This window comes from Phasianus colchicus, chromosome Z, assembly GCF_987193195.1.
Source record: "Phasianus colchicus chromosome Z, bPhaCol1.hap1.1, whole genome shotgun sequence".
NCBI classification, from domain to species: domain Eukaryota; kingdom Metazoa; phylum Chordata; class Aves; order Galliformes; family Phasianidae; genus Phasianus; species Phasianus colchicus.
Window position 1 is genome coordinate 55,918,439 of NC_143476.1, and position 24,717 is coordinate 55,943,155.

The window sequence follows — 24,717 nt, forward strand, 5'->3', positions numbered from 1 at the left end:
GTCAAAGTTGGCTTTCCTGAAAGCCGAAGTTGCATTCCTACTTACCTACCTATTTTTTCCACACAAGATCCTGAACTCCGCTATTTCATGGTTGCTGCAGCCAATGCTGCCACCAGTCTTCACATTCACAACTAGGACTTCTTTGTTAGTAAAAAAAAAAAAAAAGGCCAGTCAATCTCTTCATGTTGGCTCTCTGCCACCTGCTAACAGATGTTATCATCAATGCTCTGCAGGAACCTCCTAGACTTTGTGAATGGCAGTGTTTCTTTTCCACAAATATCAGGGTGACTGAAGTCCTCCATGAGAACCAATGCCCAGAACCGTGAGGCTACAAGGCCTCACCAACTTTGTCCTCCTGATCAGTCAGCCTGTAGTAAACACCTGCAATGGTGTCATCCATAGTAGCCTGTCCCTTAATTCACCTGTAAGATTTCACTTTATCACTGATCACTAGGCAGAGCTCAATACATTCCAGTTCTTCTCTCACATAAAGAGCAATTTCACCAGCTCACCCTTCTGGTCAGTATTTCCTAAAAAGCAGCATTCTAGACGTGCAAGCTGTCCCATCATATCTCTGTGATCACAATGAAATTGTGGACCTACAACCACACACAGATCTCTAATTCTTTATATTTATTCCCTTTGCAGTGTAAATTGATATACTAGCACTTTTCTGTTTCATTTAGTCAGCTGCTGTCAGAAGAATCTACCTTGCTTTACAATGCAACTAAAGATATCTATGAGTAGCTCCAGATTTTTATACTTTACACTCTCAGGTTCGTTATTGCTGTAATTCATCTGGTAATATCTGTCAGACTCACTCAAAATGCGACACGTATCACTGTTATGTAAATCTACGCTGCACCTGCAAGACAAGGATGCAAAAAGAAAAGTAGCAGAAACTGGGATAGGAAATAGTGGAATTTTTCTCTTGTGACTATTATGAAATAGAATGAATAAAATTGAGTCACTGAGGATCTTGAGGCAATTTTAAGCTTAAATGATCATTTTTCAAATGTGAAAAAAACATCACTTTGCCAGTTCCTTATGTACATATCAGTTAATGAGAAATGACTATAGTGATTCTTAAAGTTATATCAATTTTAAGTTTTTTAAAAATTACCTGAATGGCATATTGAATGCAACTGAGTGTGGTATGATACCAATTTGTGTTATCTAACTTTTAAATGCAAAAATATCATTTCCACTGTCCACTCTTCTTTTTTTTTAATTATTGTTAGTTGTTTTTTTTTCCTCAGTAAAAAGTTTTACAATGTTGTTTTTCTTCTTCAAGAACTTAGAATAATTGTAATTTCTGTCTTCCGCGTTCAGATCACTATTCTAGAAAAACAGAAATGGGCCAGAAGAAAAAATCCACTTCAAGTAAATAAACAGATTATATTCATTAAGTAACATAACATAGTTGAATAGCCTCAGTATTTTTGTCTAGAGTTCAGGCTATTTACATGCTTTCAAGGTCAGACTAGTCTCTGTATTTTTAATGTCATTTTGAGAAATGTACATCAAAATTGTCTGATGATTCACTATAACTGGAGTTCATTTTCTAGTGCTCTGAGTTCATCATTTCTTCCATCCTCTGCAGATTGTAAAAGACATGCAGGAAATGAAAAGCGAACACATTAAGATAATCAAACAACTGGAAAATATAAAAAAAGAAAAACAGGTAAATTATTGGGGAGCATGAATATTGTTGTGTCATATTATTAGTCAAAGTGAAACAGATGGATTCACAGAATAGCTTGGGTTGGAATTAACCCCAAGGAACATTATGTTCCAAACCCCCTGCCACAGGCAAGGACATGAACCTCCAGATCTGGTTGCCCAGGGCTCCATCCAACCTGGTCTTGAACACCTCCAGCATCTCTGGCAGCCTGTTCCAGTACCTCACCTATCGCTCTGAAGAATTTTCCCCTGACATCCAATCTAAACCTTCCCTCCTTGAGCTTAAAACCATTCCTCCTTGTACCTACAGAATCCCTTCTTGGTGTTTTTAATATCTCTTGCCAAGTTCAGTTCCGTCTGTGCCTTGGCTTTCCTAATCACTTCTCTGCAAGTCCAGACAGCATCCAGGTGACACGCCCTTATTTCCACAGCTTGTACAATCTTTTCTCTTCCCTTAGTCAGACCAGCAGATTACCTGCCTCCACTTCCTGCTTTCTCATTGTGAGGGATGGAGAACTCTTGTGCTCCTAGAAGGGCATCATTGGAGAGTAGCCAGCTTTTTTCCATTTCTTTGACTCTAAGGACAGCTTCCCAGGAGATCTCATCCAACAATTCCTTAAACATCCTGAAGTTCATTCTCCCGAAGTTCAGGGTCCTGAATCCACTCTTTGCCAGGACTTGAGGTTACTTGAGATAACAAACTCAGCAGGGGCATGGTCGCTGCAACCTAGACTGCCTCCAGTACTAACATCTTTAATGATCTCCTTTGCATTGATGAGCATCAGATCCCGGCTGTGCTTCCCTGTGGTCAGTCTATCCAACACTTGAACTGGGAAGTTATCATTCACACACTCCAAAAGTCTCCTGGATCTCTTGCAGCTCGCTGTATGTTTTTCCCAGCAGATATCTGGGTGGTTGATAATTCCCATCAGGATAACTGTCCGTGAGCATGATGCCTTCTGCAGCTGAAGGAAGAAGGCGTTGTCAGCAGGCTTCCCTTGATCAGGTGGCCTGTAGTAGGCCCCTACTACCAGGTACCCTTTATTAGTCCTATCCCAAATTCTAACCTGGAGGTCCTTCACCTGCTCCTCAGTATTTCTCAGAGGGAGCCCCTCACAGTCAATCCAGTCTTTAAGATAGAGGGCAAAACTAGGGAATAAATTTATTTCATTCACATTTGCTTCTGCATTTAGTTACTCATTGCATCCTATCTCCAAAAATGGCTATTTCTTCATTTTTTTAAATACATTAGTATCTTCCCCATTCTGAATATTTATGCTTGTGTGTTTGCAGAGATTTCCTGGACTTTTCAGTTACTAAATTTTCCTGTTAAATGTCACTTTCTTCTGATGACTGACAGATCTGTGTGAGTTGTATCTGTCAAGAATTATGTTTTTGTGAAAGGCTGTGCCAAGCCTCATTGCCAATGCAGAAGGTATTTCAGCTTTCTCCTCTGTGGGCATGCTCTCCTTTCCTTTGCACTTGGCTCCTTTTCCATCTTTAATGTTTAAATCCATTCTCTGTTTAGCTTAGTATATGACAATTTTTGTGAAGTTCATGAAGTTAATGAGCCCAATAAGGATAAAGTTAATGGAAAACAACCCAAAAACACATTTCATGGTAAAGCATTATAGCACTAGAATAATTTGTTGCTTCCAAAGTTGCTTCCAAAATATGAAAAAGATTGTTTCCTTTGCTTTGAACCTTGGTTGACACACAAAGTAATGTTCATATAACTGTTTCTTACAGCATTCAGAACCAGACACAGGTCTCTATGAATGTTTCAGTTTTTTCTTGTAGTATTATATAAATGTGGTTTAGAAAATCACAGAGTCCTTCCACCTGTAAATGTACACAAGGCTGCAGTGAGGGCCCTTAGGCTCCACTCTTGTGACCATAATCCCACAGTGCTATGCTTTCCCTAGTGGAAGCATTTGTGCTTTTCATTAGTCAGCAATTCTCTCCAAATCTGAATTATGTACATCTTTGGCTACGTTGTACTGTAATCTTTTTCTTCAGCCTCCGCTACTTCAGATTATTTTTATTCATCATATTATTTTTCTTTGCCAGTGAAGATCAAGATAGCCATTTGGTACTGGTTAAATGTATGTTTTCCATAAAAATAAATTTATTCTGTCCAGAGGGTACACACTGAGGAAAGATTCCAAATTTATTTCTCTACTGAGCACAGACAGAAACACAGGGACTATAATGTGTTTTTAGTTAAAGTCTTTGAGGGCGAAGTAGTTCATAGAAGCACTGGAAACATCCCTACTTCTTAAGCTTTCTGATTGGATTGCATTTATTACACAGTTCTATTGCCTTATTTAGAAAAACTCTTTTGCTGATCTGTTTCCTATACTGCTTGTATCTTTAACTTCCCAGTTTTTATTTTCTTAGAAAAGTTAAATTTGTTTAAAATTGCTTAGCATGACTAGAAAGAATTCATTAGGGTCTGCTCTTCGAAAGACTTATGACTTCTACAAAATAGAGGAGAAAAAAAATGTTTACCTGAGCAGGATTTTTTGCCTTAAGTTTACGTCCTGTGAAGATATAAACCTCTTGTGATCAAGAGAAGGAGAACTAATATTTTGCTATTGCATAAATGTTCTCTTATTCATGTTTTGCTTTCCTGTTTTCACTCTGTATTCATTTTCTCAATAATCTTTTCTAATATAGGAGCAGACTATAACTACTGTAAAACTGTATGGTGACAAAATGAGGAGTCTGAAATCTCAATTAGAAGCTTACCGAGATCTGATGAACAAGAACAGCCAATACTGGCAAAATACAGCTAAGGTAAACAAGAAGTGCAATTTTAACAGAAGGATAAGAGCAACAGGAACCTATGGAGGAAGAAAGAAAGAGATTGTAGAAGTCACATTTTCTTTTTAGTGACAGTAAACTGAAGATATAATTTGTGAAATTACTACAAAACCATAGCTGTCTTCATCCTGGAGATGAGGAAAACCTTACACAGTATGTTTTCAGAACAGATTTCATATCTTCAGTTCTGTGATGAATATTTAGTGTTAAGTTCTCCCATACTATTTTGCTTATACACTTGAGAACAGTTATGTTTTTATGAAGGAAAAGTAACGACACTCACTGAGTATTAAGGATATCTAATGCTAGATATCTAATGCTAAACTAGAAATTAAGGTTTATCCCATTCTCCATATTCTACAACCAAGCAAAAAATTCTGCATATCCCAGAATTTAAGAAGTGTATTTAGAATCCGATGACATTTGGTTTCTAAATTTGTCTATTTTTATTTTTGTCCAAGATCCCTAGTACTTAGCACTCTAGTTCAAATGTTAAAATTTCTCAACTTGTGTGGAAGAAAAACAACAAACAATCAAATAAATAAATTCTCAAAACCTTTTTGAAAAATGAACACTGAGTATAGAACTTTTAATTACTTTGCCTTATCCTTTTTCTTTCAGAGCCTGAGGGAAATTAACAGTCAACTGAGCCAGGAAAAGGAAGATCTTCTTCATCAAATGAAACAACAAACAGAGAAATGGGAAGAAAAAAAGGTTAAAACAGCCAGTTTGTTTTTTCTTTGTGAAGTTAAACTGTGCCCTCATTTCCATTTCTAGTTCATGCTGTTCCTAACAGTCTAAGGGTCCTGAAAACAACGTGTCTTTAGACATGTACAACTAAATCAGCTAAGATTAAACTGCTAGGCACTTGTCTAGAAGTATAGACAAGTCTAGAAGGAATAGAAGTAATTTGGGGATCACTAGATGTCACTGAAGAAGATGTACAGGATTTTGTTCTATGTTATTTTTCCACTAAAAATTGTTGTTGTCATTTCTCAGTCTTTGTCACTTCTCATATCTTTTCAGTAATTGTAAAATCACAGCAGAGTTGTTTTCTTTGTTGTTGTTGTTTTTTAATTTTTTTTAATTTAGCAAATGATATAAAAAATACACAGTCTTCATCTATTACAACACTGTAAAGCAGCTGGTTGACCTAAGCAGCAAAAATAACTTGCACAGTGTTTCCCAGGAAAAAGGGGCATGATTAAAATTCTTCAGGCTCTGCAATATTTCTTTCTAATAATGCAGTCAGTATGAGTTTACTAATAATCTGAGGTGGCTGCAAGAGCAGAAAAAGCCTGCAAGTGCAGAAAACAGTAAGCTGTAAGAGCAAGTAGCTATAGTAGTGTGTTAAAACAATCATTTCCACCCTTCTTCTTATTGTGGCCAAACTGTATTGCAGTCACATTGTCAGACGATTTAGTAATATTCAAACTTTGTTCTTACTGGATCATTGATCCATTGTTTATCACAGAAGCAAAAGAAAAAAAAAAAGCCCTTGGGTAAAATAAATATGTATTGCAAGAGCACAGCACTCTCCCCCCCTTTTTTTTATTATAATAATTCTTTTAAGGGTGGGGTTGGGGAAATAGGGGAGATGAGCTATTTCAGGCACACCCAACCTCTAGCTCATGGGCCATGTGCAGTTTGATATAGCTCACACTGCAGTACCTCATGCCATCACAGTGGCAGCTCCACCCCACAGAGTGCTGGGCTCCAGGGCATGGGGAGGGTACAGTGTAGTGCCAGCTTAAGTTATAGCAAATAATTTTATGCACTTCAATAAATTGTCAGTCCTGTGAAAAGTGAAAAGCATGCAGCCATGCTTTCCATTTTGATAAAGGAATTTAAGGTTTCAGGATTGCAAAAAAGAAATCAGGTTTTTTTTTGTTTATTTGCGACTCTATTTCCAGTAGGCATAAGCTTGAAAATTTTCAAATGGAATGTAGAGAGTTGTAATGAAAAATTTGATCACATCTCTTTATCAGTCTCTTACCAGAGAGAAATATAATTTGCTTTATAAACATAGCTCATTCACTTTGTCATTTTTCGGCAGTATGAACATTTGTGAACAATTGTTTTCAAAGATGAAGTACGGGAAGAGAAAATTTCATCAGACATCTTAAGAATTCACTGAGAATTGCAACCACTGCCACTGAACCAGACTGATGCATTAATTTCACAAAAATGCCAGTTTTATATTTTTGTTACTCTGTTTTTAATATGTTTTAATAAAAAATGCTAAAACTTCAAATAAGTTTTGTTACTTATATATATGAACTATGTTATATATTTTATGAGAGCTGCTCTGAAAGTAATGCTTTCTATTTCATTATGTTACTCCACAACATCAGAGGCAGGTGTTGGCTGTATGGCAGTAGAGGCTGAACCTTCTCACCAATGCAGGTTCTTTTTCATTGCTAGAGAAAATGCATAGCTAATGGTATTGACTATTTTGAAGAAAAAAAAAAAGGTGTTTTGTAGATGAGAATTTGCTCTAAGTCTACTGTGTTGGTTGTAGTTTCCGTGGAAATAATTAGGTGGTATTAATTTTGGAGCAACATTCTTAGATGGAGCCTTAGTCAGTTTCTCTTCACTTAGTGCAGCTCAGGAAAGCCGAAAGGTCAGACACCCATGAGCTATTTAATCTGGGAAGATCTTGAGGCTGTAATGCCCAACACTAACATGCAGCTTAAAGGCAGTTAATTCCTTTATTAAAAGCTGTCTTGCAACACTAACAAAACTACATTACTCAATGTAGTAAGAATTTGTTTTTAGTTCTGAAAACAAAAAAGAAGTTATATTTCATTTAATGGTCATGAAATGCTCAGTGTTATGCACCTTTCAATAAAAGGTTATGTTCTTAAAGAGTGAAATAGGCTCCTTATGTCAGTAATTCTGTGCCCAGCATGCTTTCAGGACTGAACCCAAAATGCACGTTAAAATAATTTAATTTATTCCTGGTTATATCAGAGTCCAGTTTCTTCCCTAATATGAAATCACTAACATGGTGAAGTGCAAATTTTGGCTCCATACAGACTCAAAAAGCCATTGCCTTATAAATATTCCAGTATGTATTCCTTCTGTAAATTAAGCTACATCTATCTGTGGAAATAACAATTTGATTTGGGTGTTATAGAATTTTGCCCAGTTTGACTTGCTAGTTTCTTATGATATCTTGTCAGAATTGCTTTCCAATTAAACGCAAGGGCATTTTTCAGATTTACCTATTTTATACCTCTCTTCTGATATTGAAGAAATTTCAAAATAACCATAGCTTTTGAATTTCTTGTTACTGGAGAAAATAACTTTTTCTTTTTTCTAATATAATCCATGAGCGTGATCTAATTATTGTCTCTTGTTTTCTAAATATATTATTACACATAATATATGCAAGTATTTCTGTAGTTTTTAAATCATAGTCTTTATATCAATTAACTGTCACTGTACTACAATAGGGCATATATTCAGGATCATGTTGACACTGTTGAAGGAAGGAAAAGTCTCCAAATCAGACTCAAATTATGAAACAGAGTGCAGATTCCTATAGCATTTCAGAGTAAAAAATAGGACGGAGTATTTTTTTTACAGTGCAGCACCACCTTTTGATGAAATTTTGAATGCCATCAGTATTTAAAGTTTTTTTTTTTTTCTCCTATGTTTTATTATATATCTCAATATTAGCTGATTCCCAATTGACAAACAGTGAAGAATATAGTTTTTTACAAATTCTTGAACTGTAGCATATTATATTTCAAGAAAGAATAGCAAGTGGTGAAGTTATAATGTTCTAAGATATACGGGAAGAAACTATTTTATGAAACTAGATAGTACTATCAAGATCTGAAGCAAACAAACCTTCCTTCTGTGCTGACTTTGCAAATTTTGGGGAGACCTACTCTGTAATTTTTATCTCTTAACTTCTAGTAATGTGGGCAAATATAAGCACTGGACATTTTGGTGCATTTTCTTGTGCAAATGGTAAAATCTGAGAAGTCTCAGATTTTCTTCTTTTTTATTTTTTCTTCTTTTATATTTTCTTTTATAGCAACAACCTGTAACTGCTCATTTCTCTAGGATGTGACTATCAGTGTCAACATTATTCCATTGTTATTAATTATTACATGTATACTCACAAAGGAAATATAAAAACTGATGTCTTTATCTCCTCCTTTCTTGCCTTTCAGGTCAGGATCCTTGAAAATCTGTCTAAAAAAATCAGTCATCTTTACACCCAGCACACATTGAGTGAGTGTTGTATTTTGGACATCAAATTTCTTGATCTTCCTATCTTCCCTCCTATTTTTCTTATGCTGTGGTGTATACCAGACAAAATCAGTTTAAGCTTTTCCACTGGAATACTGTATTTCAGATCAAATTAAAGAAGAATATTAGAGCCAGAAATGTCTACCATAATTCCAAACTCTTTAGTATAACTGGATTATTGCAGTCAACAAGAATTTTGAGTAGATTTCTTTCAACATTTCAATAGAATACTCTAACAGAATTCTTAATTGTCATAATTCATTTGTGCATTACAAATTCTTGATTTCTTAAAGGAGATAATTTAGTACACTTAGACAATATTGTAGCTAATGCATAGTCATAGAAATGCTCAACATTTTCTTGATCATATCTTCTACTGGTTTCAATATAGCTTTGCAGGAATTTCACAATATCAGTCTATATGTGGGAAGAGTGTCAGACCATGTGGATTTCCAGATCAAAATTCTTCAGCACAAATCTGAAAAGACCGAAGACTTAGAAAAAGCAGATGTGCCCATTTTCAAATCAAAAGCAGAACAAGTGAGTAACACAATGGAAATGTAATTGGTTGGTTTTAGAATTATTCCAGTTGTTTCAAAATACGTCCAACTGGCTAATTTTAGAAAGGCTGAAGAAAGCTAGAAATCTAACTGACAACAAAAAATATGGGAAATATATATGGAGTTTGAGAATGATAAATTGGTGATGAATGATTAAAATACTACAGTAACAAAATGAAGTCTAATTCTTCTGGAACCAAATAGTGTGCTGTTATCTTCACTATAATGCTAGTATACATTTTACTACAAAATCTTTTGAAGATCACTAGTATGAATTGTAAAAACTGTACACCAAGCATTGGAAGTAGCAACATTTACTTCTTTTAGATTTTTTCCATTTGTGCTTTAACTTGATCATTAATATCTTGGAAAATTCATTTTGATGAATAGATCTTGGATTAACATTTTAAAATATGTCTTTGTGGCCTCCCAGGTAGCTAATGAAAAGAAGTCTGAAAACTCAGTGGAAATTGGACCTCTTTGGCAAGCACACATCATGCTGCAAAAGATACAGGAGTCTTTACAGAAACGAGAAAGAGAAGTTACTGAGCTCCTAGAAAATGAAAGAAGATATAACAAAGCAATGAAACCTCAAATTACAGTCCTAGTATTCTTGAAAAATCTTGCCAAGAAGGTAGGAACTCAGAGACTGTAAAAGTGAAAAATGATTTGTTGAGTTTACAAAGAAGCTCAATTTGGAAAAATGTTAATTTTCATTAATTATTGTTAGTATTAAAAAATAGAAAATGTATTTTATACAAATTGATTTAAAGACTAAATTGAAATTTTCAAAATTACATATGCAATTAAAGAACTCTAGACCCAGACTAAAAAGTGACCTACAGAAATCTGATTAGACCAATCTGAATACTCTTTATTTGGGATTATTTTAAAATATAAATTAGTGAAACTCAAAAAATGAAATCGTGAAAAAAACTGTGTCTTTCTTTTCTTTCAGTTCTTATCTGAACAACATGATTTGCAAACAGTTTTGCAGAAAATTTAATCTTATTTTTGATCCATGGTAGGTTCACACCTTATACTGTGATGTCCCTGAGGCGCAGCAGTACATCAATCATCTTGTCAGAAAGAATGAGGTTGAAAGGGCTGATTGGAAAGAAGCCTTTAATAAAGCTCAGGCTGACATTTCATCCTATGAAGTGTTTTATGGAAATGAACCTATGGATGACAAAAGGTATATAGGACTGTTAATAAAGATAGAAATAATATTTAAAAAGTAAATAAAGATAGAAATAATATTTAAAAAGTAATGAGTTGTTTCCATACAGAGAAAATACATTTTAAAGAATCATAATTTTCATCCTTGGTTTTGAAATTGAAAAAACAATCAAAGTATTCTATAGTTATATTAAAAAATAAATCAAGGAGCTTAAAAACACTTGTTACAAAGAGTTTAGGAATTCTTCATAACAAAGGAAAACAATTCAGCATATCTGTCTTATGCAAATTTTAACCTGTGTGTTATAAAATATACTGAAATAAGCTTATTTGGCAAGCCTGTTATAATATCAACAACTTCTTATTCTACATTTTTCAGGATGTTTCTTCCTCATACTTTTTGTAATTGCACCATTCTTGTAGTTTTAATAATTAGTTCCTTACAAAGTCTTCATTTTATTTTGAACAGCAACAGGACACAATTCTCAACAAAGCTTTTCAGAAATCTTGGGAGAGCAAAGTCTGAATTAGAATTTGCTGAAACAGAGAAGATAGTTTTTGATTGTATCCAGACTGGGGAAATCCCCAACTGGATTAAAAGCGATTGTCCTTATGTAGCCTTGACAGGTGAGAAATCCTTTCATCAATTCAGAGAAGGCTAACTTAATTTTTTATATAAGAAAACAGAGTACAGCAGCAGCATTTAAATTCATATTGTGGTAATTCCATATGATATCCCATGAAACACCTCCAGCTATATTCATTTTAATTAATTACTATATGAATTTATAAGTCTGGGACTACATTTTCATATTTGTTTCCCTTTGCTCATCTTTTCTCTGGTGCCTTTATCATTTTAAAATAGGATGTATTATGTACAAAGTGTCTATTTCAGTGTGTTCAAGGTAGACAGAATTAGAAAACCCTCTAGCTTGACATTCAGGCATTGAACTCAATGGGAATTACAGAACTCAGAGACTAGTATCCACTAGTCTGAAAAATCTTACAAAATGTCCACTGAATGATTTTAATACATTGGGCTCTTCTGAGAAAGAATAATTTTCCAATATTTTGCTTGTTTTTCTTTTAATGATTTTGCAACACAGAATGTGGTTTTGGTGGTCTAGACAGGAAAAGAGGAATGGCTATGATTTCTATTTTAAGAATTACTATTTCTAATTTAAGATATTTACTATGATATGTATTTGTCATATATAACTACATAATTACTGGAACTGCCCAGAAGACCATAAGGATGTATGCTCTAAAGAGATAAGTCAGCATTCAGAGGAAATCATGCAAAAGTTTGAAATGGAAATGAAGGTAATATATTACAATATATTATATCATATGGTTTTAAATCATTGAAATAAAAAATGCCATTCTTTTCTGTTCTATTCTTAAGGGATTTTAGATTTTCTCTGGAGTATATCTTAAAGTACATCTGCAGACAAGTGACAACTATTTGAACTGAGTCTTTCCTGCTGAAGTTGAATTATAGAATCATAGAGTCATAGTATCACAGAATCATAGAATTGTTTGAGTTGTAAGGGAGCCTTGAAAGTGATCTAGTCAAACTCCTGTGCAAGGAACAGGGACATCTGCAGCTAGATAAGCTTGCTCAGAGCCTGGTTCAACCTGACTTTGAACATCTCCAAGGTCAAAATATATGTAGGTTGCTCCAAAAGTAATGCCTCCTATACGAAGAACAGAGTATCACTATTAGAGCAAATTCTAAGCTACAAAACTCTTATTTTACACCATTAGGTATGCATTTTGCCAGCAATGAACAAGAAGCTGCATATCACGGCCATAAAAATCTTCACCAATAGACATGACCCACTGTTTCTCAGCTGCTATGATGGTGCCATTGGTAGGAAAATGTTGCCCATGCAGTCCCTAATTCATCAGCTCAAACAGATGGAAATCAGGAGCCAAATCCAGAGTATACTGTGGGTGTGGTAGGATAGTCCAGACAAGATTGGCCATATTCTTCATGGTCTTCAAACTGATATGGGGCCTTGTTGTAAGATAAAGGTTTTCTTCTTTTCTGACCTACCACAGGAAGTTCAATCCCTCAGCTTGGTCAGTGTTGCAATGTAGAAGTGAGAGCTGATGATTTGCCTGGGTTCCAAGAAATATAAAAGAATCACCCTTTTTCTATCCCAAAAGATAGCGCACATCACTTCACCTGCTGAAGGCTGCATCATGAACATTTTCTTCCGTGGAGAATTACAGTCATCACTCCTTACACTGTTTTTTTGATTTTGGCATGTAGTAGTGAAAACGTCTCATCGTCAGTAATGATTCAATCCAGAAAACTCAGAAAACTGACCTCAGATTCGTTCAGTAGGTCCTGTTTCTGTTCCTGTGTGAGCATTTGTGGGACACACATGGTGCAAACTTTTAAATATTCCAACACAGCCATCATTGCTTCAACATATTGAAGCTGATAACCAGCTTTGTGCACATTTTCCTGATTATAATCCACTAATTCATGTGGATGAGGTGATGCAGACACTCTTTGTTTCATGGTGCATGGCCTGCACACAGCCATTATGAACATGACTTTTCTTTCACATCACTTTTACCACTGCTGAAACTCACTACTCACCACTTCACTATGCTCACATCCACTGATTAGTCTCCATAAACTTTCAGCAAGCATCAATGAATGTCAGTGGGTGCTATTTTTTTCATCATGGGGGAATTCCTTTCCATACATTTGCTTCATATGCACTTCCACATCAGACATCATTTTGTCAGAGTGCCCCTCTGCTGCCATCTGTCACACAGTAACAAAAAAGTAAGAGAATATCAGAATATCAGTAGAAGGCTCAACCTTCACTGCCAATATCTCCTTCTGGTGCTTAGGGGTAGCATAACAAAATAGGAGGCATTATTTTCAGAATAGTACTTTAATCATACAAATGATATGATTAATACAAATGATATGATATATACAAATGATAAATAATAAGGCCTTGGTATATTCTTGTTGTTGGACTTCAAACTGAACAGTCCCCAAATTGCCATCAATTATTATTTCTTTTACATTGGCATTAATGCAAAAGCTATCATGCTAAATTAATACACAGAAATTTTTCATTGTTAAATGATGTACACAAAAAATAAAATCTTTATGTTTATAATTATTAATTATGTCACTGATATTTTTAGGTGGTCAAGAAAACAATGGAACAGTAAAAAAACCACACCAACAATGGAACAAGTTTCTTGTTTTAAAGGGGGACACTGGATGGACATCTTGAATAATAGAAACACTTTCTACAGCAGCTATGTGATAAAAAAATGAATTGGAAGAACTTCAAGACCACTATTCACTGTCAAGAAACTTTTGTAGGAGTTTAAGTGTTTTGAAACTTTTAGTCACTTTAAGAAATATTTTGAAAACATCTTTAAAAACAAAACAACAAAACACACACACAAAGCCCCCCACTGTCTGACTGAACAAAAGGGCCTAGATGCTTTATTTAAGTAGATACAGATCTGTAGATAAATGGATGGGATTAATCTCACCAAGTTTCCAATGTCTAAAATTATGCATCTAACATCAATCTATAAGAATAGAGAGATGGCTCCAAACTGTATTTTTTCCCAGAGCACAAACAGCTCTGTTCCATGGAGAGAAGGCTTGGGGTGAAGTGCTGTTTGGGTGTTAAAATGTTAATAATAAGCATGATCTGTCCAGATTAAACTAGGAAATAACTTTTTGTTTCTTTGTTTTATGGTTTTGGTGTTGGGTTTTTGTTATTATTTTTTCAAGTAAAAGATTTACTCTTAGCTTTAAATGTTTTGGACAAAGAAAAGCACATTTGTACACAAAAGGGAAATTATGCTTGTTTTTAAAGACCATGCTGAAAGATGCACGGCCAGCTAGTAACGGTCATTGTACTAGACCACCATTCCATGTGAAAGCCTTCAAAGAAGTCCCAGACATGTTACTTTTCTTTGTCTTTCCCTTTTTAAAGTAATTATGTGGTGATAACATGTTTTTAATTCTGCACATAATAAAATAAAAGGAATGAATCACAATGGACCACAACATATCTGACAGATCCTGTTATGGCACAGTTGTGAATTCTGTATATGGGCTGAGTTGAAAGTATATACCAGCAGACTCTTTTTCAATCAAACAGATGCTTTTATGCATTGATGTCATGGTTATATGATTCTTGTTACTGGTATTCCACATCATAAAATCATATGAAGCACTGAAAGTTAAAGAGTTAATGCCCCACTTCCATAGTCAGCTGAATTTCCAGAGTACCTGTTTCTCAGAAGGGAAGAAGAACTACATATCCCAGAGGACTTTGTGTTCAGAGGGAAAGATAAAACTCCTGGCAAGTCATGAAACAGTCTCTTTTTCTGCTGGTGACCCTGGCAGTGTGTTCTCTAGCCATTTCATCTTCGGTTCAGAGTATGGTTTTGCATTATATTATCTTTCATTCTGATATCATATTTACTAAATTAACGTTCCTCCTCAGATCATTGCCACTGTTCTGTTTTTAGGTCCACCTCCCATCTCCCTACCCTTTCCCCTTTTTTCCCTTTCTCCTTTCCCGGGCATGGGTCCATGGGTGCCCTGACCTATTAGCCACAGAACTGGGCCAAACCATCCCATAAATCATCAACACACCCCCCTCACCCTTTTTTGGGGGGGGGCCAGTGGGTCTGTGGGCCCGCTGTCCCCCTCTGACGGACACAGATCTTGACAATTGATCACTCTAGTAATCAATGACACTATGAAAGAATGCAAGATTAGCTGAATTGCTAACCCTCAAGGGACACAACACAGGACTGTGTAGAATTCAGTTATAAAGGAGATAGAAGAGATTCTTGAGCATAAGGGGAAAAAAGTTGCTGTCAGCTTAAACCTAGAGTTTTTATAGAATCAGAATCACAGAATTATAGAATGGCTTGGGTTGGAAGGGACCTCAGGAATCACCAGGTTCCAACCCATACTAGATCAGGTACTACACCTGTTGCCCAAGGTCCCATCCAATCTTCTGTTGAACACCTCCACGGATGGGGCATCCACAACTTCTCTGGGCAACATGTTCCAGCACCTCACTATACTCTCAGTGAAAAATTTCTTCCAACATCTAATCTAAATCTCCCCTCTTTTAGTTTAAAACCATTTCCCTTGTCCTATCACAATCTGCCCCTGCAAAAAGTTGATTACCTCCTACTTATAATTTCCCTTTAAATTCCAGAACACATAGTGAGGTCTCCCTGCAGCCTTCTCTTCTCTAGATTGAATAAGCCCAGCTCCCACAGCCAGTCTTTGTGACCCTTCTCTGGAACCTCTCCAAAATCTTAGTGTCTTTCCTGTGTTGGGGGCACCAGACTTGGATGCAATATACAGCTGGCACTTTTTGAAGGCACAGTAGAGAGGGGTAATCACCTCCATTACCATACTGGCCACTCCTTTTCTGATGCAGCCCAGGATACCATTGGCCTTCCAGGCTACATGCACACTGCTGGCTCACATTAAGTTTTCCATCTACCAGGATCCCCCTTCTCAGAAGGGCTACTTACATGTTCTCCCAGTCTATATATCTACATGGGATTACTCCAGCCCACATTCAACACTTTGCACTTTGCTTTGTTGAACATCATTAGGTTCACATGTGCTCATCCTTCAAGTTTATCAAGGTCCCTCTAGATGGCATCCTTTCCTTCTGCTATCAACTGCACTGCTCAGCTTGGTATCATCAGCAAAATTACTGAGAGTGCACTCAATCCTATAATCTTTCTCATTGATAAAGAAGTTACTGAGTACAGCTTCCAAGACAAACACCTGGTGGACACCACTCATCACTGGCTTCCGCCTGCACATAGAAGCGATGACCACAACCCTCTATCTGCAACTTTCCAACCAATTCCTTATCCACTAAATATTGCACGCTTCAAATCCATATCTCTCCCATTTAGAGATTATGCTGTGGTGCGGGACCATGACAAGTGATTTGCAGAACTTATGAGATGTAGATGACCTTCCCTTTGTCCACCAGTGCCCTCACTGAATCATAGAAGGCCACCACAGTGGTCTGGCATGATCTGCCCTCGGTGAAGTCATGCTGGCTGTCTTGAATCACTTGCTCATTCCTCATATGTCTTAAATATGTCTTCCAGGATAATTTGTTCCATGATCTTCCCAGGCACAGAGGTGAGGCTTTGTGTAGCTAGTTCTCTGGTACCTCTTTCCTCCTCTTCTTATAAATGAGAGGAATGTTTCCCTTTTTCCATGCTCTCAGGACTTCCTGTCAGATACAACTTTTCAAATATGATGGAAAGTGCCTCAGCAACATCAGCCAGAGCTCTCGGGACCCGAGGACACATGTTGTTCAATTCCATAGACTTGCACACATTCAGTCTCATGAGGTGGTCTTGGACTTCCTCTGCCTTTATAGTGGGAAGCAATTTTCTCCCCCACTTCCTACCAAGAATTTCAGGGATGTGAATTTCAGAAAAGTGAGAAATACAAGAATCCTGAGTGCCAGTTAAGTCTGAAGCAAAGAACTCACTGAGTTCATCAGCCTTCTCCATATTTGTTGTAGCCAGTTTTCTTTTCTTGTTTAGCAGAGGAGGTATGTGTTCTGTGGTCTGTCTCTTTTGATCAGTGTACGTATACAACCCCTTCGTGTTGTTTTTAACAGCTTTCAGCAGGTTCAGTTCTGTCTGGTTCTTTGCTCCCCTAATTCCATCTCTGCTTGTTTGAACAGCATCCCTGTATTCCTCCCAGGTGGCACATCCTTGTTTCCACTGCCTCTGCAAGCCCTTCTTTTCCCTCAGGTTCACCAACAGGTCCTTGATGAGCCATGGCGGTTTCCTGCCTCCCTTGCCTGTTTTCCTAGCTCCAAAACAGCATAGAAAAGAACAAATTCGAACTGTGCTTTAGATTACATACATTATTTGAATTACTTTAAAGTATTCTGAATAATCTGAAGTGTTGTAACAATGTTAGTCTATTCTTAATCAAGTGTTATTATTATGTTGCACTAGTGAAATATGTGGTTTTTTTAATTATATATCATTTCATATGCTGGTTCTCTCCATTATAGCTTGAGTTATTACAGACTTCCATAACATGACTCATAGTCAATTTACTCTTTGAGACATTTTTCACTGTAAGAGCGTTACAACTTGAGGAGAGGTAATCTTGAGTAAAGACTTAACAGCACCCAGGAGATGAAGCTGGTCACATACTCTTGAACAGGCAAATCTATCAGCTACATGCATGCAGTAAGAAGCTCTCGTATATTATAAAAACATGCTCAAGAGAAAGCTGTCATCTTCTAGACAGATAAACATAATTTATTTTCTTAAAGAAAGTCCACAGTGACTGCAACTGTGTGGAGTGTTGCTCTAATGAAAGTTACCATCTTTTTCTGCAATCTTTGTTTCTTTTGACTCTTTAAAGACCAGCACAACTATAAGGCCTACCCCTATTCATCAGTTTGCTAATTCTTGGCACCTATTTCTGAATGGATATAGCCAAAACCAAAAAAGCCTTATTTTCCCTATGTAAAGTATTTCTTATTTTTCTGGTTCTTCTCTATCTCATTTGAAAGTTACCATTTAAAATTCCTCCATATAAAAACAGGAAATATTCAGATCTTTCTAGAAAACAAATATTACCTCCTCCTCCATGGTATAATTCTTCAAGAAATTAGTTACTTCTATGGTTCCATTTTCACTTCTGACATGTTTTGAAGTAAGTAGTTCAAAACCAACTTTATCCTACTCCCTCTCAGGCAACTCTTCATTCCAGATTCTAGGAAACACTGTCATGAATAATATCTGTTATAGTTGGCTTTTCAGAAAGTGTCCACTGCTCAACACTACACACAGATCTGATGAAGTTCTGCATAGATTTGCTCTTCCATTGCAAGTGCATTCTCCCATTGAAGCCAATTAGTAAAATAAATATATCAATTTCATCAAAAAGGTGAAAAATGTTCTGAGAAATGTCAAATATCACAACAATCAACAGGTGTAAATTAAATGTCAAAGCTTTCATACAAAATTACATGACATTCAAACACAGTAGGGAAAACACAATTTTTAAATCATTCATAGGAAAGTATTTCTACTCCTGAATTTTGAACAAAGAACTATCATTTTCCTTTACACTGTTCAAAATACTGCAGTAATTTATCTTATGTCTTCTCTACGGAGATGACTGTTATAAAATCAGGAAGTTAGAGTCAAAGCTAGGGAGAAGTGTGTATTTCCAGAAAACATGGAAGGCAAGAAAGATTCCAAAATAAACTTCTCTCTGTCAGAGCTCAAAATATTACTCAGTGGTTGTTTTAAAGTGCTACCTTTTGTACCCAGGTAAACATTTTAGCTCCACATTCTTCCTTTTATTTTTTTTACTAAAAATTGAAATAGAAAAAGTTATAGTTATGAAAAAAACTTGAAAACTCTGAAACACTGTTCAATCACAATCAAAGAGAGAATCAACAGAGCTGTAGGTACCTGTGACTGTGAGTGGTTTGTTTGCTCTAGTCAGCTGAGCCAAGTCCCTCATAATACTGCCTATATGCTAAACTAAATACCAGTTTTATTAAAGTATTGATCTGTCATTCCAAAAGTTATGCACTAAAACTTATATTCTTTTATAACTATATGTCTCTATATTATCTGCTTCTTCTAATCTGAAATACTTAGTCCAAAAAGAACAACAGAAGCATGCCTATGACAGTGTTTTTTACGCAAACAATTTGATAAGCATACCGTAAATATATAATGCTTGGAACACAATGTCTGTTCTCAAGTGCCATTAATATAATTATGGCCTATCTCAAGTGAGCTGCTTGTCTGTTTTTCTGCTATAAGACCATTGGAATGAAATGGAAGAGAAAAGAACCAAGGATGTACATTTCACTAAAACTTAGATACAATATGGTGATGATACTCAAGTATGGTGTAGGTCGTAAAAAGGGTAATTTTAAGTGCAACAAGATGAACACATCACTCCTCAGGATGTAGCATCATTGACCACCAGCCCAAGCATTAGATAAGACTGTCCCAGTGGCAATCCACCACTGGATAATTTAATAATAATAATAATAATAATAATAATAATAATCAACAACAACAACAACAACAACAAACAGTAAATATTTGCAAAAAACTTACATGCTAATTTCATACAGGATGACATACAGACCACCAGTTGGTTTTCTGTGGCAGTTAGAATGTGCATGTATAAGGCAGTGAGATACTTAATGACAGTTTTAAATTAGCATTAAAGAATTGAAGTCTTATAGCAAGCCAGAGCAGTGTTATGAGAAGTATTTTTAGCAGTCTACAGCTATTGATCTATGTAGTGTGAGGCAGACAAATATTATATGAGGTCTTCTCTGAAAGTAATGCCTCCTATTTTATTACTGTGTCCCAGAATATCAGAGGTGGAGGTTGGTGGTATGGCAGTAGAAGCTGAACCTTCCCACCAATATCCCATTACATTTGACAAGATTTCTCTTCTTTTTCTAAATTATCTGAATGTCTAATATAAATCTCATATTTCATCTTTCCTTTGCTTTATCCCATATCTCTGCAACATTACTGAATCAGTTTCACAGTTTAATAAGCAATTGTTAAAACTGATAGCTTTTACATATTTTCATGATTATGTGCAGATATAGAAGTAATTTGTTTATAAGACAATTGTTTTTACTTATTTTAACTTCAATATTAAGGGTGAGAATTAATTTTAATTTTACAGTATCTCTGTAGATCATATAGTTCAGTGCTCCTGCTGGAGATGGCCTTCAGTAGGTCACATATCCAGGCTGGTCTTGAATATCTCCAGAGAAGGAGAATCCACAACATCCCTCAGCAGCTTCTTCTAATGCTCTCTGACCCTCACAGCAAAGTTTTCCCTCACGTTCGTATGGAACTGCCTGTGTTCCAGTTTGTTCCCATTGCCCCTTGTCTTGTCACTGGGTGCCACTGAAAAGAGCCTGGCCCCATTCGGCACCTACCCTTTAGATATTTCTGAGAATTGTTAAGATCCTCTCTCAGTCTACTCTTTTCCAGAATAGTACCAGGTGTCAGCCTTTCCTTGTAAGGAAGATGCTCCAGGCCTCTCATCATCTTTGCAACCCTCCAATGGACTCTCTCCAGCCTTGTCCAGATGGACAAGCCCCTGGCCTTGTCCATCTGCGTCCCTCAGACAAAGGATTTCACAATCCTTGCCCTGGACTTGTCCATCAAAGTTCTCCAGACAAAGGATTTCTCAACCCCTGTCCAGGATTTGCCTGAACTTGTTCATCTGTGTCCTCAGCAAGCTTTGAGACAATGATGTAAAAAGAATAATCTCTTACAGAAACCCAGAATTGGACACAACACACCAGACGTAGCCTCACCATGGCAGAGTAGAGGGGAAGAATTCACACTCTTCAGTGCATCTCAGAATACTATTGTCCTCCTTCGCCACAATGGCACACTACAGGCTCACAGCCAACCTGTGCTCTACTAGGACACCTATGTCCTTTTCCACAGAGCTCCCTTCCAGCAGATCAGGTCAGTCCCTAACCTCTAATGACATGTACGGTTTTTCCTTCTAAGGTGTAAGACTCCACACTTGACAGTATCCAGAATATACCATACCATCACCTTCCAAAGGATAGAGATGAGCTGACTGCCAGTAGTTTCCTGCTTCTCCTTCTTGCTCTCTTTGAAGACTGGGATGACATTGGCTTTCCTCCAGTCTTCAGGTATCATTCTCCATTTCCTTTCATCAATGATAGAGAGTGGTTCATCAGTCACTTCTTTCAGTTCCCTCAGCACTGATAGTGCATCTCATCTGGTCCATAGGTATATTTGTGTCAAGCATCTTTTCATCTCTGAAAAGATCCTTCTTCACCAAGAGGAAGTTTTCCTCTCTTCAGACTACCTCTCTTGTCTCCAGGGTCTGGGATTCCTGAGGGCAAGTCCTAGCAGTAAAGACAGAAGCAAAGAGTTCAGAAATTCTGCCTTCTCAGTGTCCTTTTTTAGCAGGATACTCACTTCATTCAGCAGCAAATCCACTTTTTCCCTACTCTTTTATTTTTATTGATATACCTAAAGAAGCCCTTTTTCTCGTTCCTGTCCTTCCTTGCCAGATTAAACAAGGAAGTCCAAGTGGGCCTTCCTTATTTAAACTCTGCAAGCCCTAACAATATTCCTATATTAGTCCCAAGTTTCCACACACCATAAATTTTCTTCCATTTGAGTTTTTCCATGAGCTCCTTGATCATCCATGCAGGTCTCCTTCTGATTTCTTGCTTTAAAGGATGCCTCAACGTTGACCTTGTATACTTATTTTATTATGATTTGATAACTGTTTCCATCAGTTCTTTTTTGTGCTTTTATACATTTAAAAATGCTTCTGAGATTATTTCAAAATGAAACAAACAATGGGAAAAAAAGAGTCCAAAAGGCTCTGCATGACATTCTGTCACCAATAATAGCCCTTACAGCAAGCTGAGAAACCTGAGATCTAAAACTGCATATACCTTCTACTTACTTGCTAAAGTTATTACTGCAAGATCAATTAATATTTTCTTAGAATTTGCTCTGACTCACAGTAATTACTACAGCATACAAATGAATATAAACTCATAGAATGTGTGGAAACAAAAGATTATTATATACATTAATTTTGACAATGCTATATTACGGATCAGATCTAAGCATCCTTATGTCAATCACTCTTTGAAATGCTTTTTACTAGAATAAACAGAATAGTAATAACTTTTGGTCAGAGCTGAAAGTCATAGGCAATTTAATCTGCCTGGAAATTTTTTAATAGTTTGCTTCATGTAGATTTTATTGTACAAGACTACAAAGCACTTGTTTAAATGAGAAGAAGTCACACCCAATTTTTTTTCTAGGTTTACTTTGTCAGACTTTCTATGACTCCATTTATATAAAAATGGTCTTACTTGTTCAGGGCGGATGTGACTTTTTTAACTTGGGTCAGATCTGTGGAAACACAAATGAAAACTAGTTTATTGTCTCATGAGTATTTAAAGAATAAAAAAGGTTTTGATTGGTTTGACATTACTTTGAACATTTCTAGATTAGAAATCATGAAAGTAAAATCTGCATTTCTTGTGCATGTATATCTTGCTTAACAGTATGGAATCATGAAGAGGTATAACTAAAAGACAGAATGTACACAGGAGATCTGGGAACAAATGTGTACTTACTGAGTGATGAGTAAGAAGAAAAATGTGTCTATGTCAAAATGGTGTCATATTATCCTGGAACAGTGTTTCCACAGACAGCATCCCAGAAAGAAGAAATGTTCAAGTTGTTCCCCACAAAATAATGGGTAAGGCTTCCAGTATGACTAAAAGTCATATTCCATTTTAATACATAGTGTTTCATAAACTTTCACAAAGCAGAACCCCATATAAAACAAGTATGAAAGGCATAGGATATAGTTCTAACAATTTTAGACACAAATCATTCATTACATATGAAAGGAAAAAGAAAAGGAAAAGGAAAAAGAAAAAGAAGAGGAAAAGGAAAAGGAAAAAGAAAAAGAAAAAGAAAAGGAAAAGGAAAAAGAAAAAGAAGAGGAAAAGAAAAGGAAAAGGAAAAAGAAAAAGAAGAGGAAAAGGAAAAAGAAAAAGAAGAGGAAAAGGAAAAAGAAAAAGAAGAGGAAAAGGAAAAAGAAAAAGAAAAAGAAAAAGAAAAAGAAAAAGAAAAAGAAAAAGAAAAAGAAAAAGAAAAAGAAAAAGAAAAAGAAAAAGAAAAAGAAAAAGAAAAAGAAAAAGAAAAAGAAAAAGAAAAAGAAAAAGAAAAAGAAAAGAAAAAGAAAAAGAAAAAGAAAAAGAGAAGAACAAAGAAAAAAAAAAAGAAAAAGAAGAAAAAGAAAAAAAAATAAGAGAAAGGAGGAAAAAGAAAGGAAAATATTTCTATCAATAAGACTGAGCTGCAATAAGTTACAGAAAAGGAGGAGCTCAGAGATTATACACAGCCACCAAATGCACAGTGAAAATAAGATAGTAATCAGCTAAGTTTACACTTCATAAAAATCAGATGCATTTTTGTTCTGAGTCTATACAGTGAGAGTGGACTTATCCTTTGGTGAACCAGCTTCTTCGTAAGATGCACTTGATAACTACTTAAGCATTTTCCTCAATTTAATATAATCTTTACATAGCCTGTGGTCCCAGTCAATGCAATTTCAGAGGCAAAGAGATCCAAATATGTGGGACTCAGGTACCTCAAGGCTTTTAAGATATCCTCCAGTCAGACTGCCTCGAAAAGTTCGGTTACAGAAACACACATACATATATATGACATAATACATACACATTTCCACCCTAATAAATGCTACAGTTGCTTATAGTTGAAAATGAGCATCAGACAAATTCTCTTTACCAAATACTAAATGCACTGTTTCCCTTAATACAAATATAAATCCGAAGCAAGTGGGAATTTTTTCTTCATTTTGTGGTCTCAAGCAGTGATGGTCCTGGAGATGTGTACCCCAGCTGCTTCTACAGCACCTCTGGTATCGGGCTCAGCCTTACCAAACAAAGCCTCCTGCTGCAATTCCTCTGTACTTGAGGCAGAGATGAGGTTTACCTGGGCTGCCTCCCTCCCTTCAGAAGCAGACTGTGACATGGCCATGGGCTCAGTCTTGTTCCCCTGGCAAACAAAGTAATAAAGCAGTCTTAAGTCTTTGTAGCCTCACTGTTTGCATTCGCGGTGTGCTCAGGAGCAATACCAGAGGTGTGTTCTCTTAGCCTTCACCACTGAAATGCATGAAACTGGATTTGTTGGAGGTCACTTCTCCCACTATTACCTTCTCTATCTATTACACCAGTGGCTCGTTACTTCGCCTTCTCTACTCACCAAGTTCCTGCTGTCGACTGCATTTCATTTCCACTACTCATAGAATTTTTTTTGTTCCTACATTTCAGCACCCTTTGGCAAAAGTCACAACTGCATGTTTAATGCAAGGAATCATTTTTAACTCACTGAAACACATAAAACTTTACTAGATTATTTAAAGTTGGCTACAGGCAAAAGGCAATTAAACTCTGTCCCTGGTCTTATAAACATTTCAGGACATTAATGGCATGCTCTGCAAGCAAACAAGCTGTACCATATGACAAACAGAGCACTCTTTGTGAAACTGTTTGGGTACTCGAAGAGAAAGCATACC

General features: G+C 36.2%; 1 protein-coding gene across 1 annotated transcript in view; it reads left to right on the top strand.

Moving 5' to 3' along the window:
* Positions 1-12,479, top strand: part of LOC149912996 (uncharacterized) — a 43,960-nt gene extending 31,481 nt beyond the window's left edge. Inside the window, exons 6-15 of the mRNA XM_090131888.1 lie at positions 1,604-1,684; positions 4,363-4,482; positions 5,131-5,223; positions 8,697-8,757; positions 9,167-9,315; positions 9,769-9,969; positions 10,364-10,530; positions 10,990-11,141; positions 11,758-11,837; positions 12,282-12,479. Of these exons, the coding sequence (XP_089988014.1) occupies positions 1,604-1,684; positions 4,363-4,482; positions 5,131-5,223; positions 8,697-8,757; positions 9,167-9,315; positions 9,769-9,969; positions 10,364-10,530; positions 10,990-11,141; positions 11,758-11,837; positions 12,282-12,479 (1,302 nt within the window). The remainder of the gene's footprint in view (positions 1-1,603; positions 1,685-4,362; positions 4,483-5,130; positions 5,224-8,696; positions 8,758-9,166; positions 9,316-9,768; positions 9,970-10,363; positions 10,531-10,989; positions 11,142-11,757; positions 11,838-12,281) is intronic.
* The last annotated feature ends 12,238 nt before the right edge of the window (positions 12,480-24,717 follow it).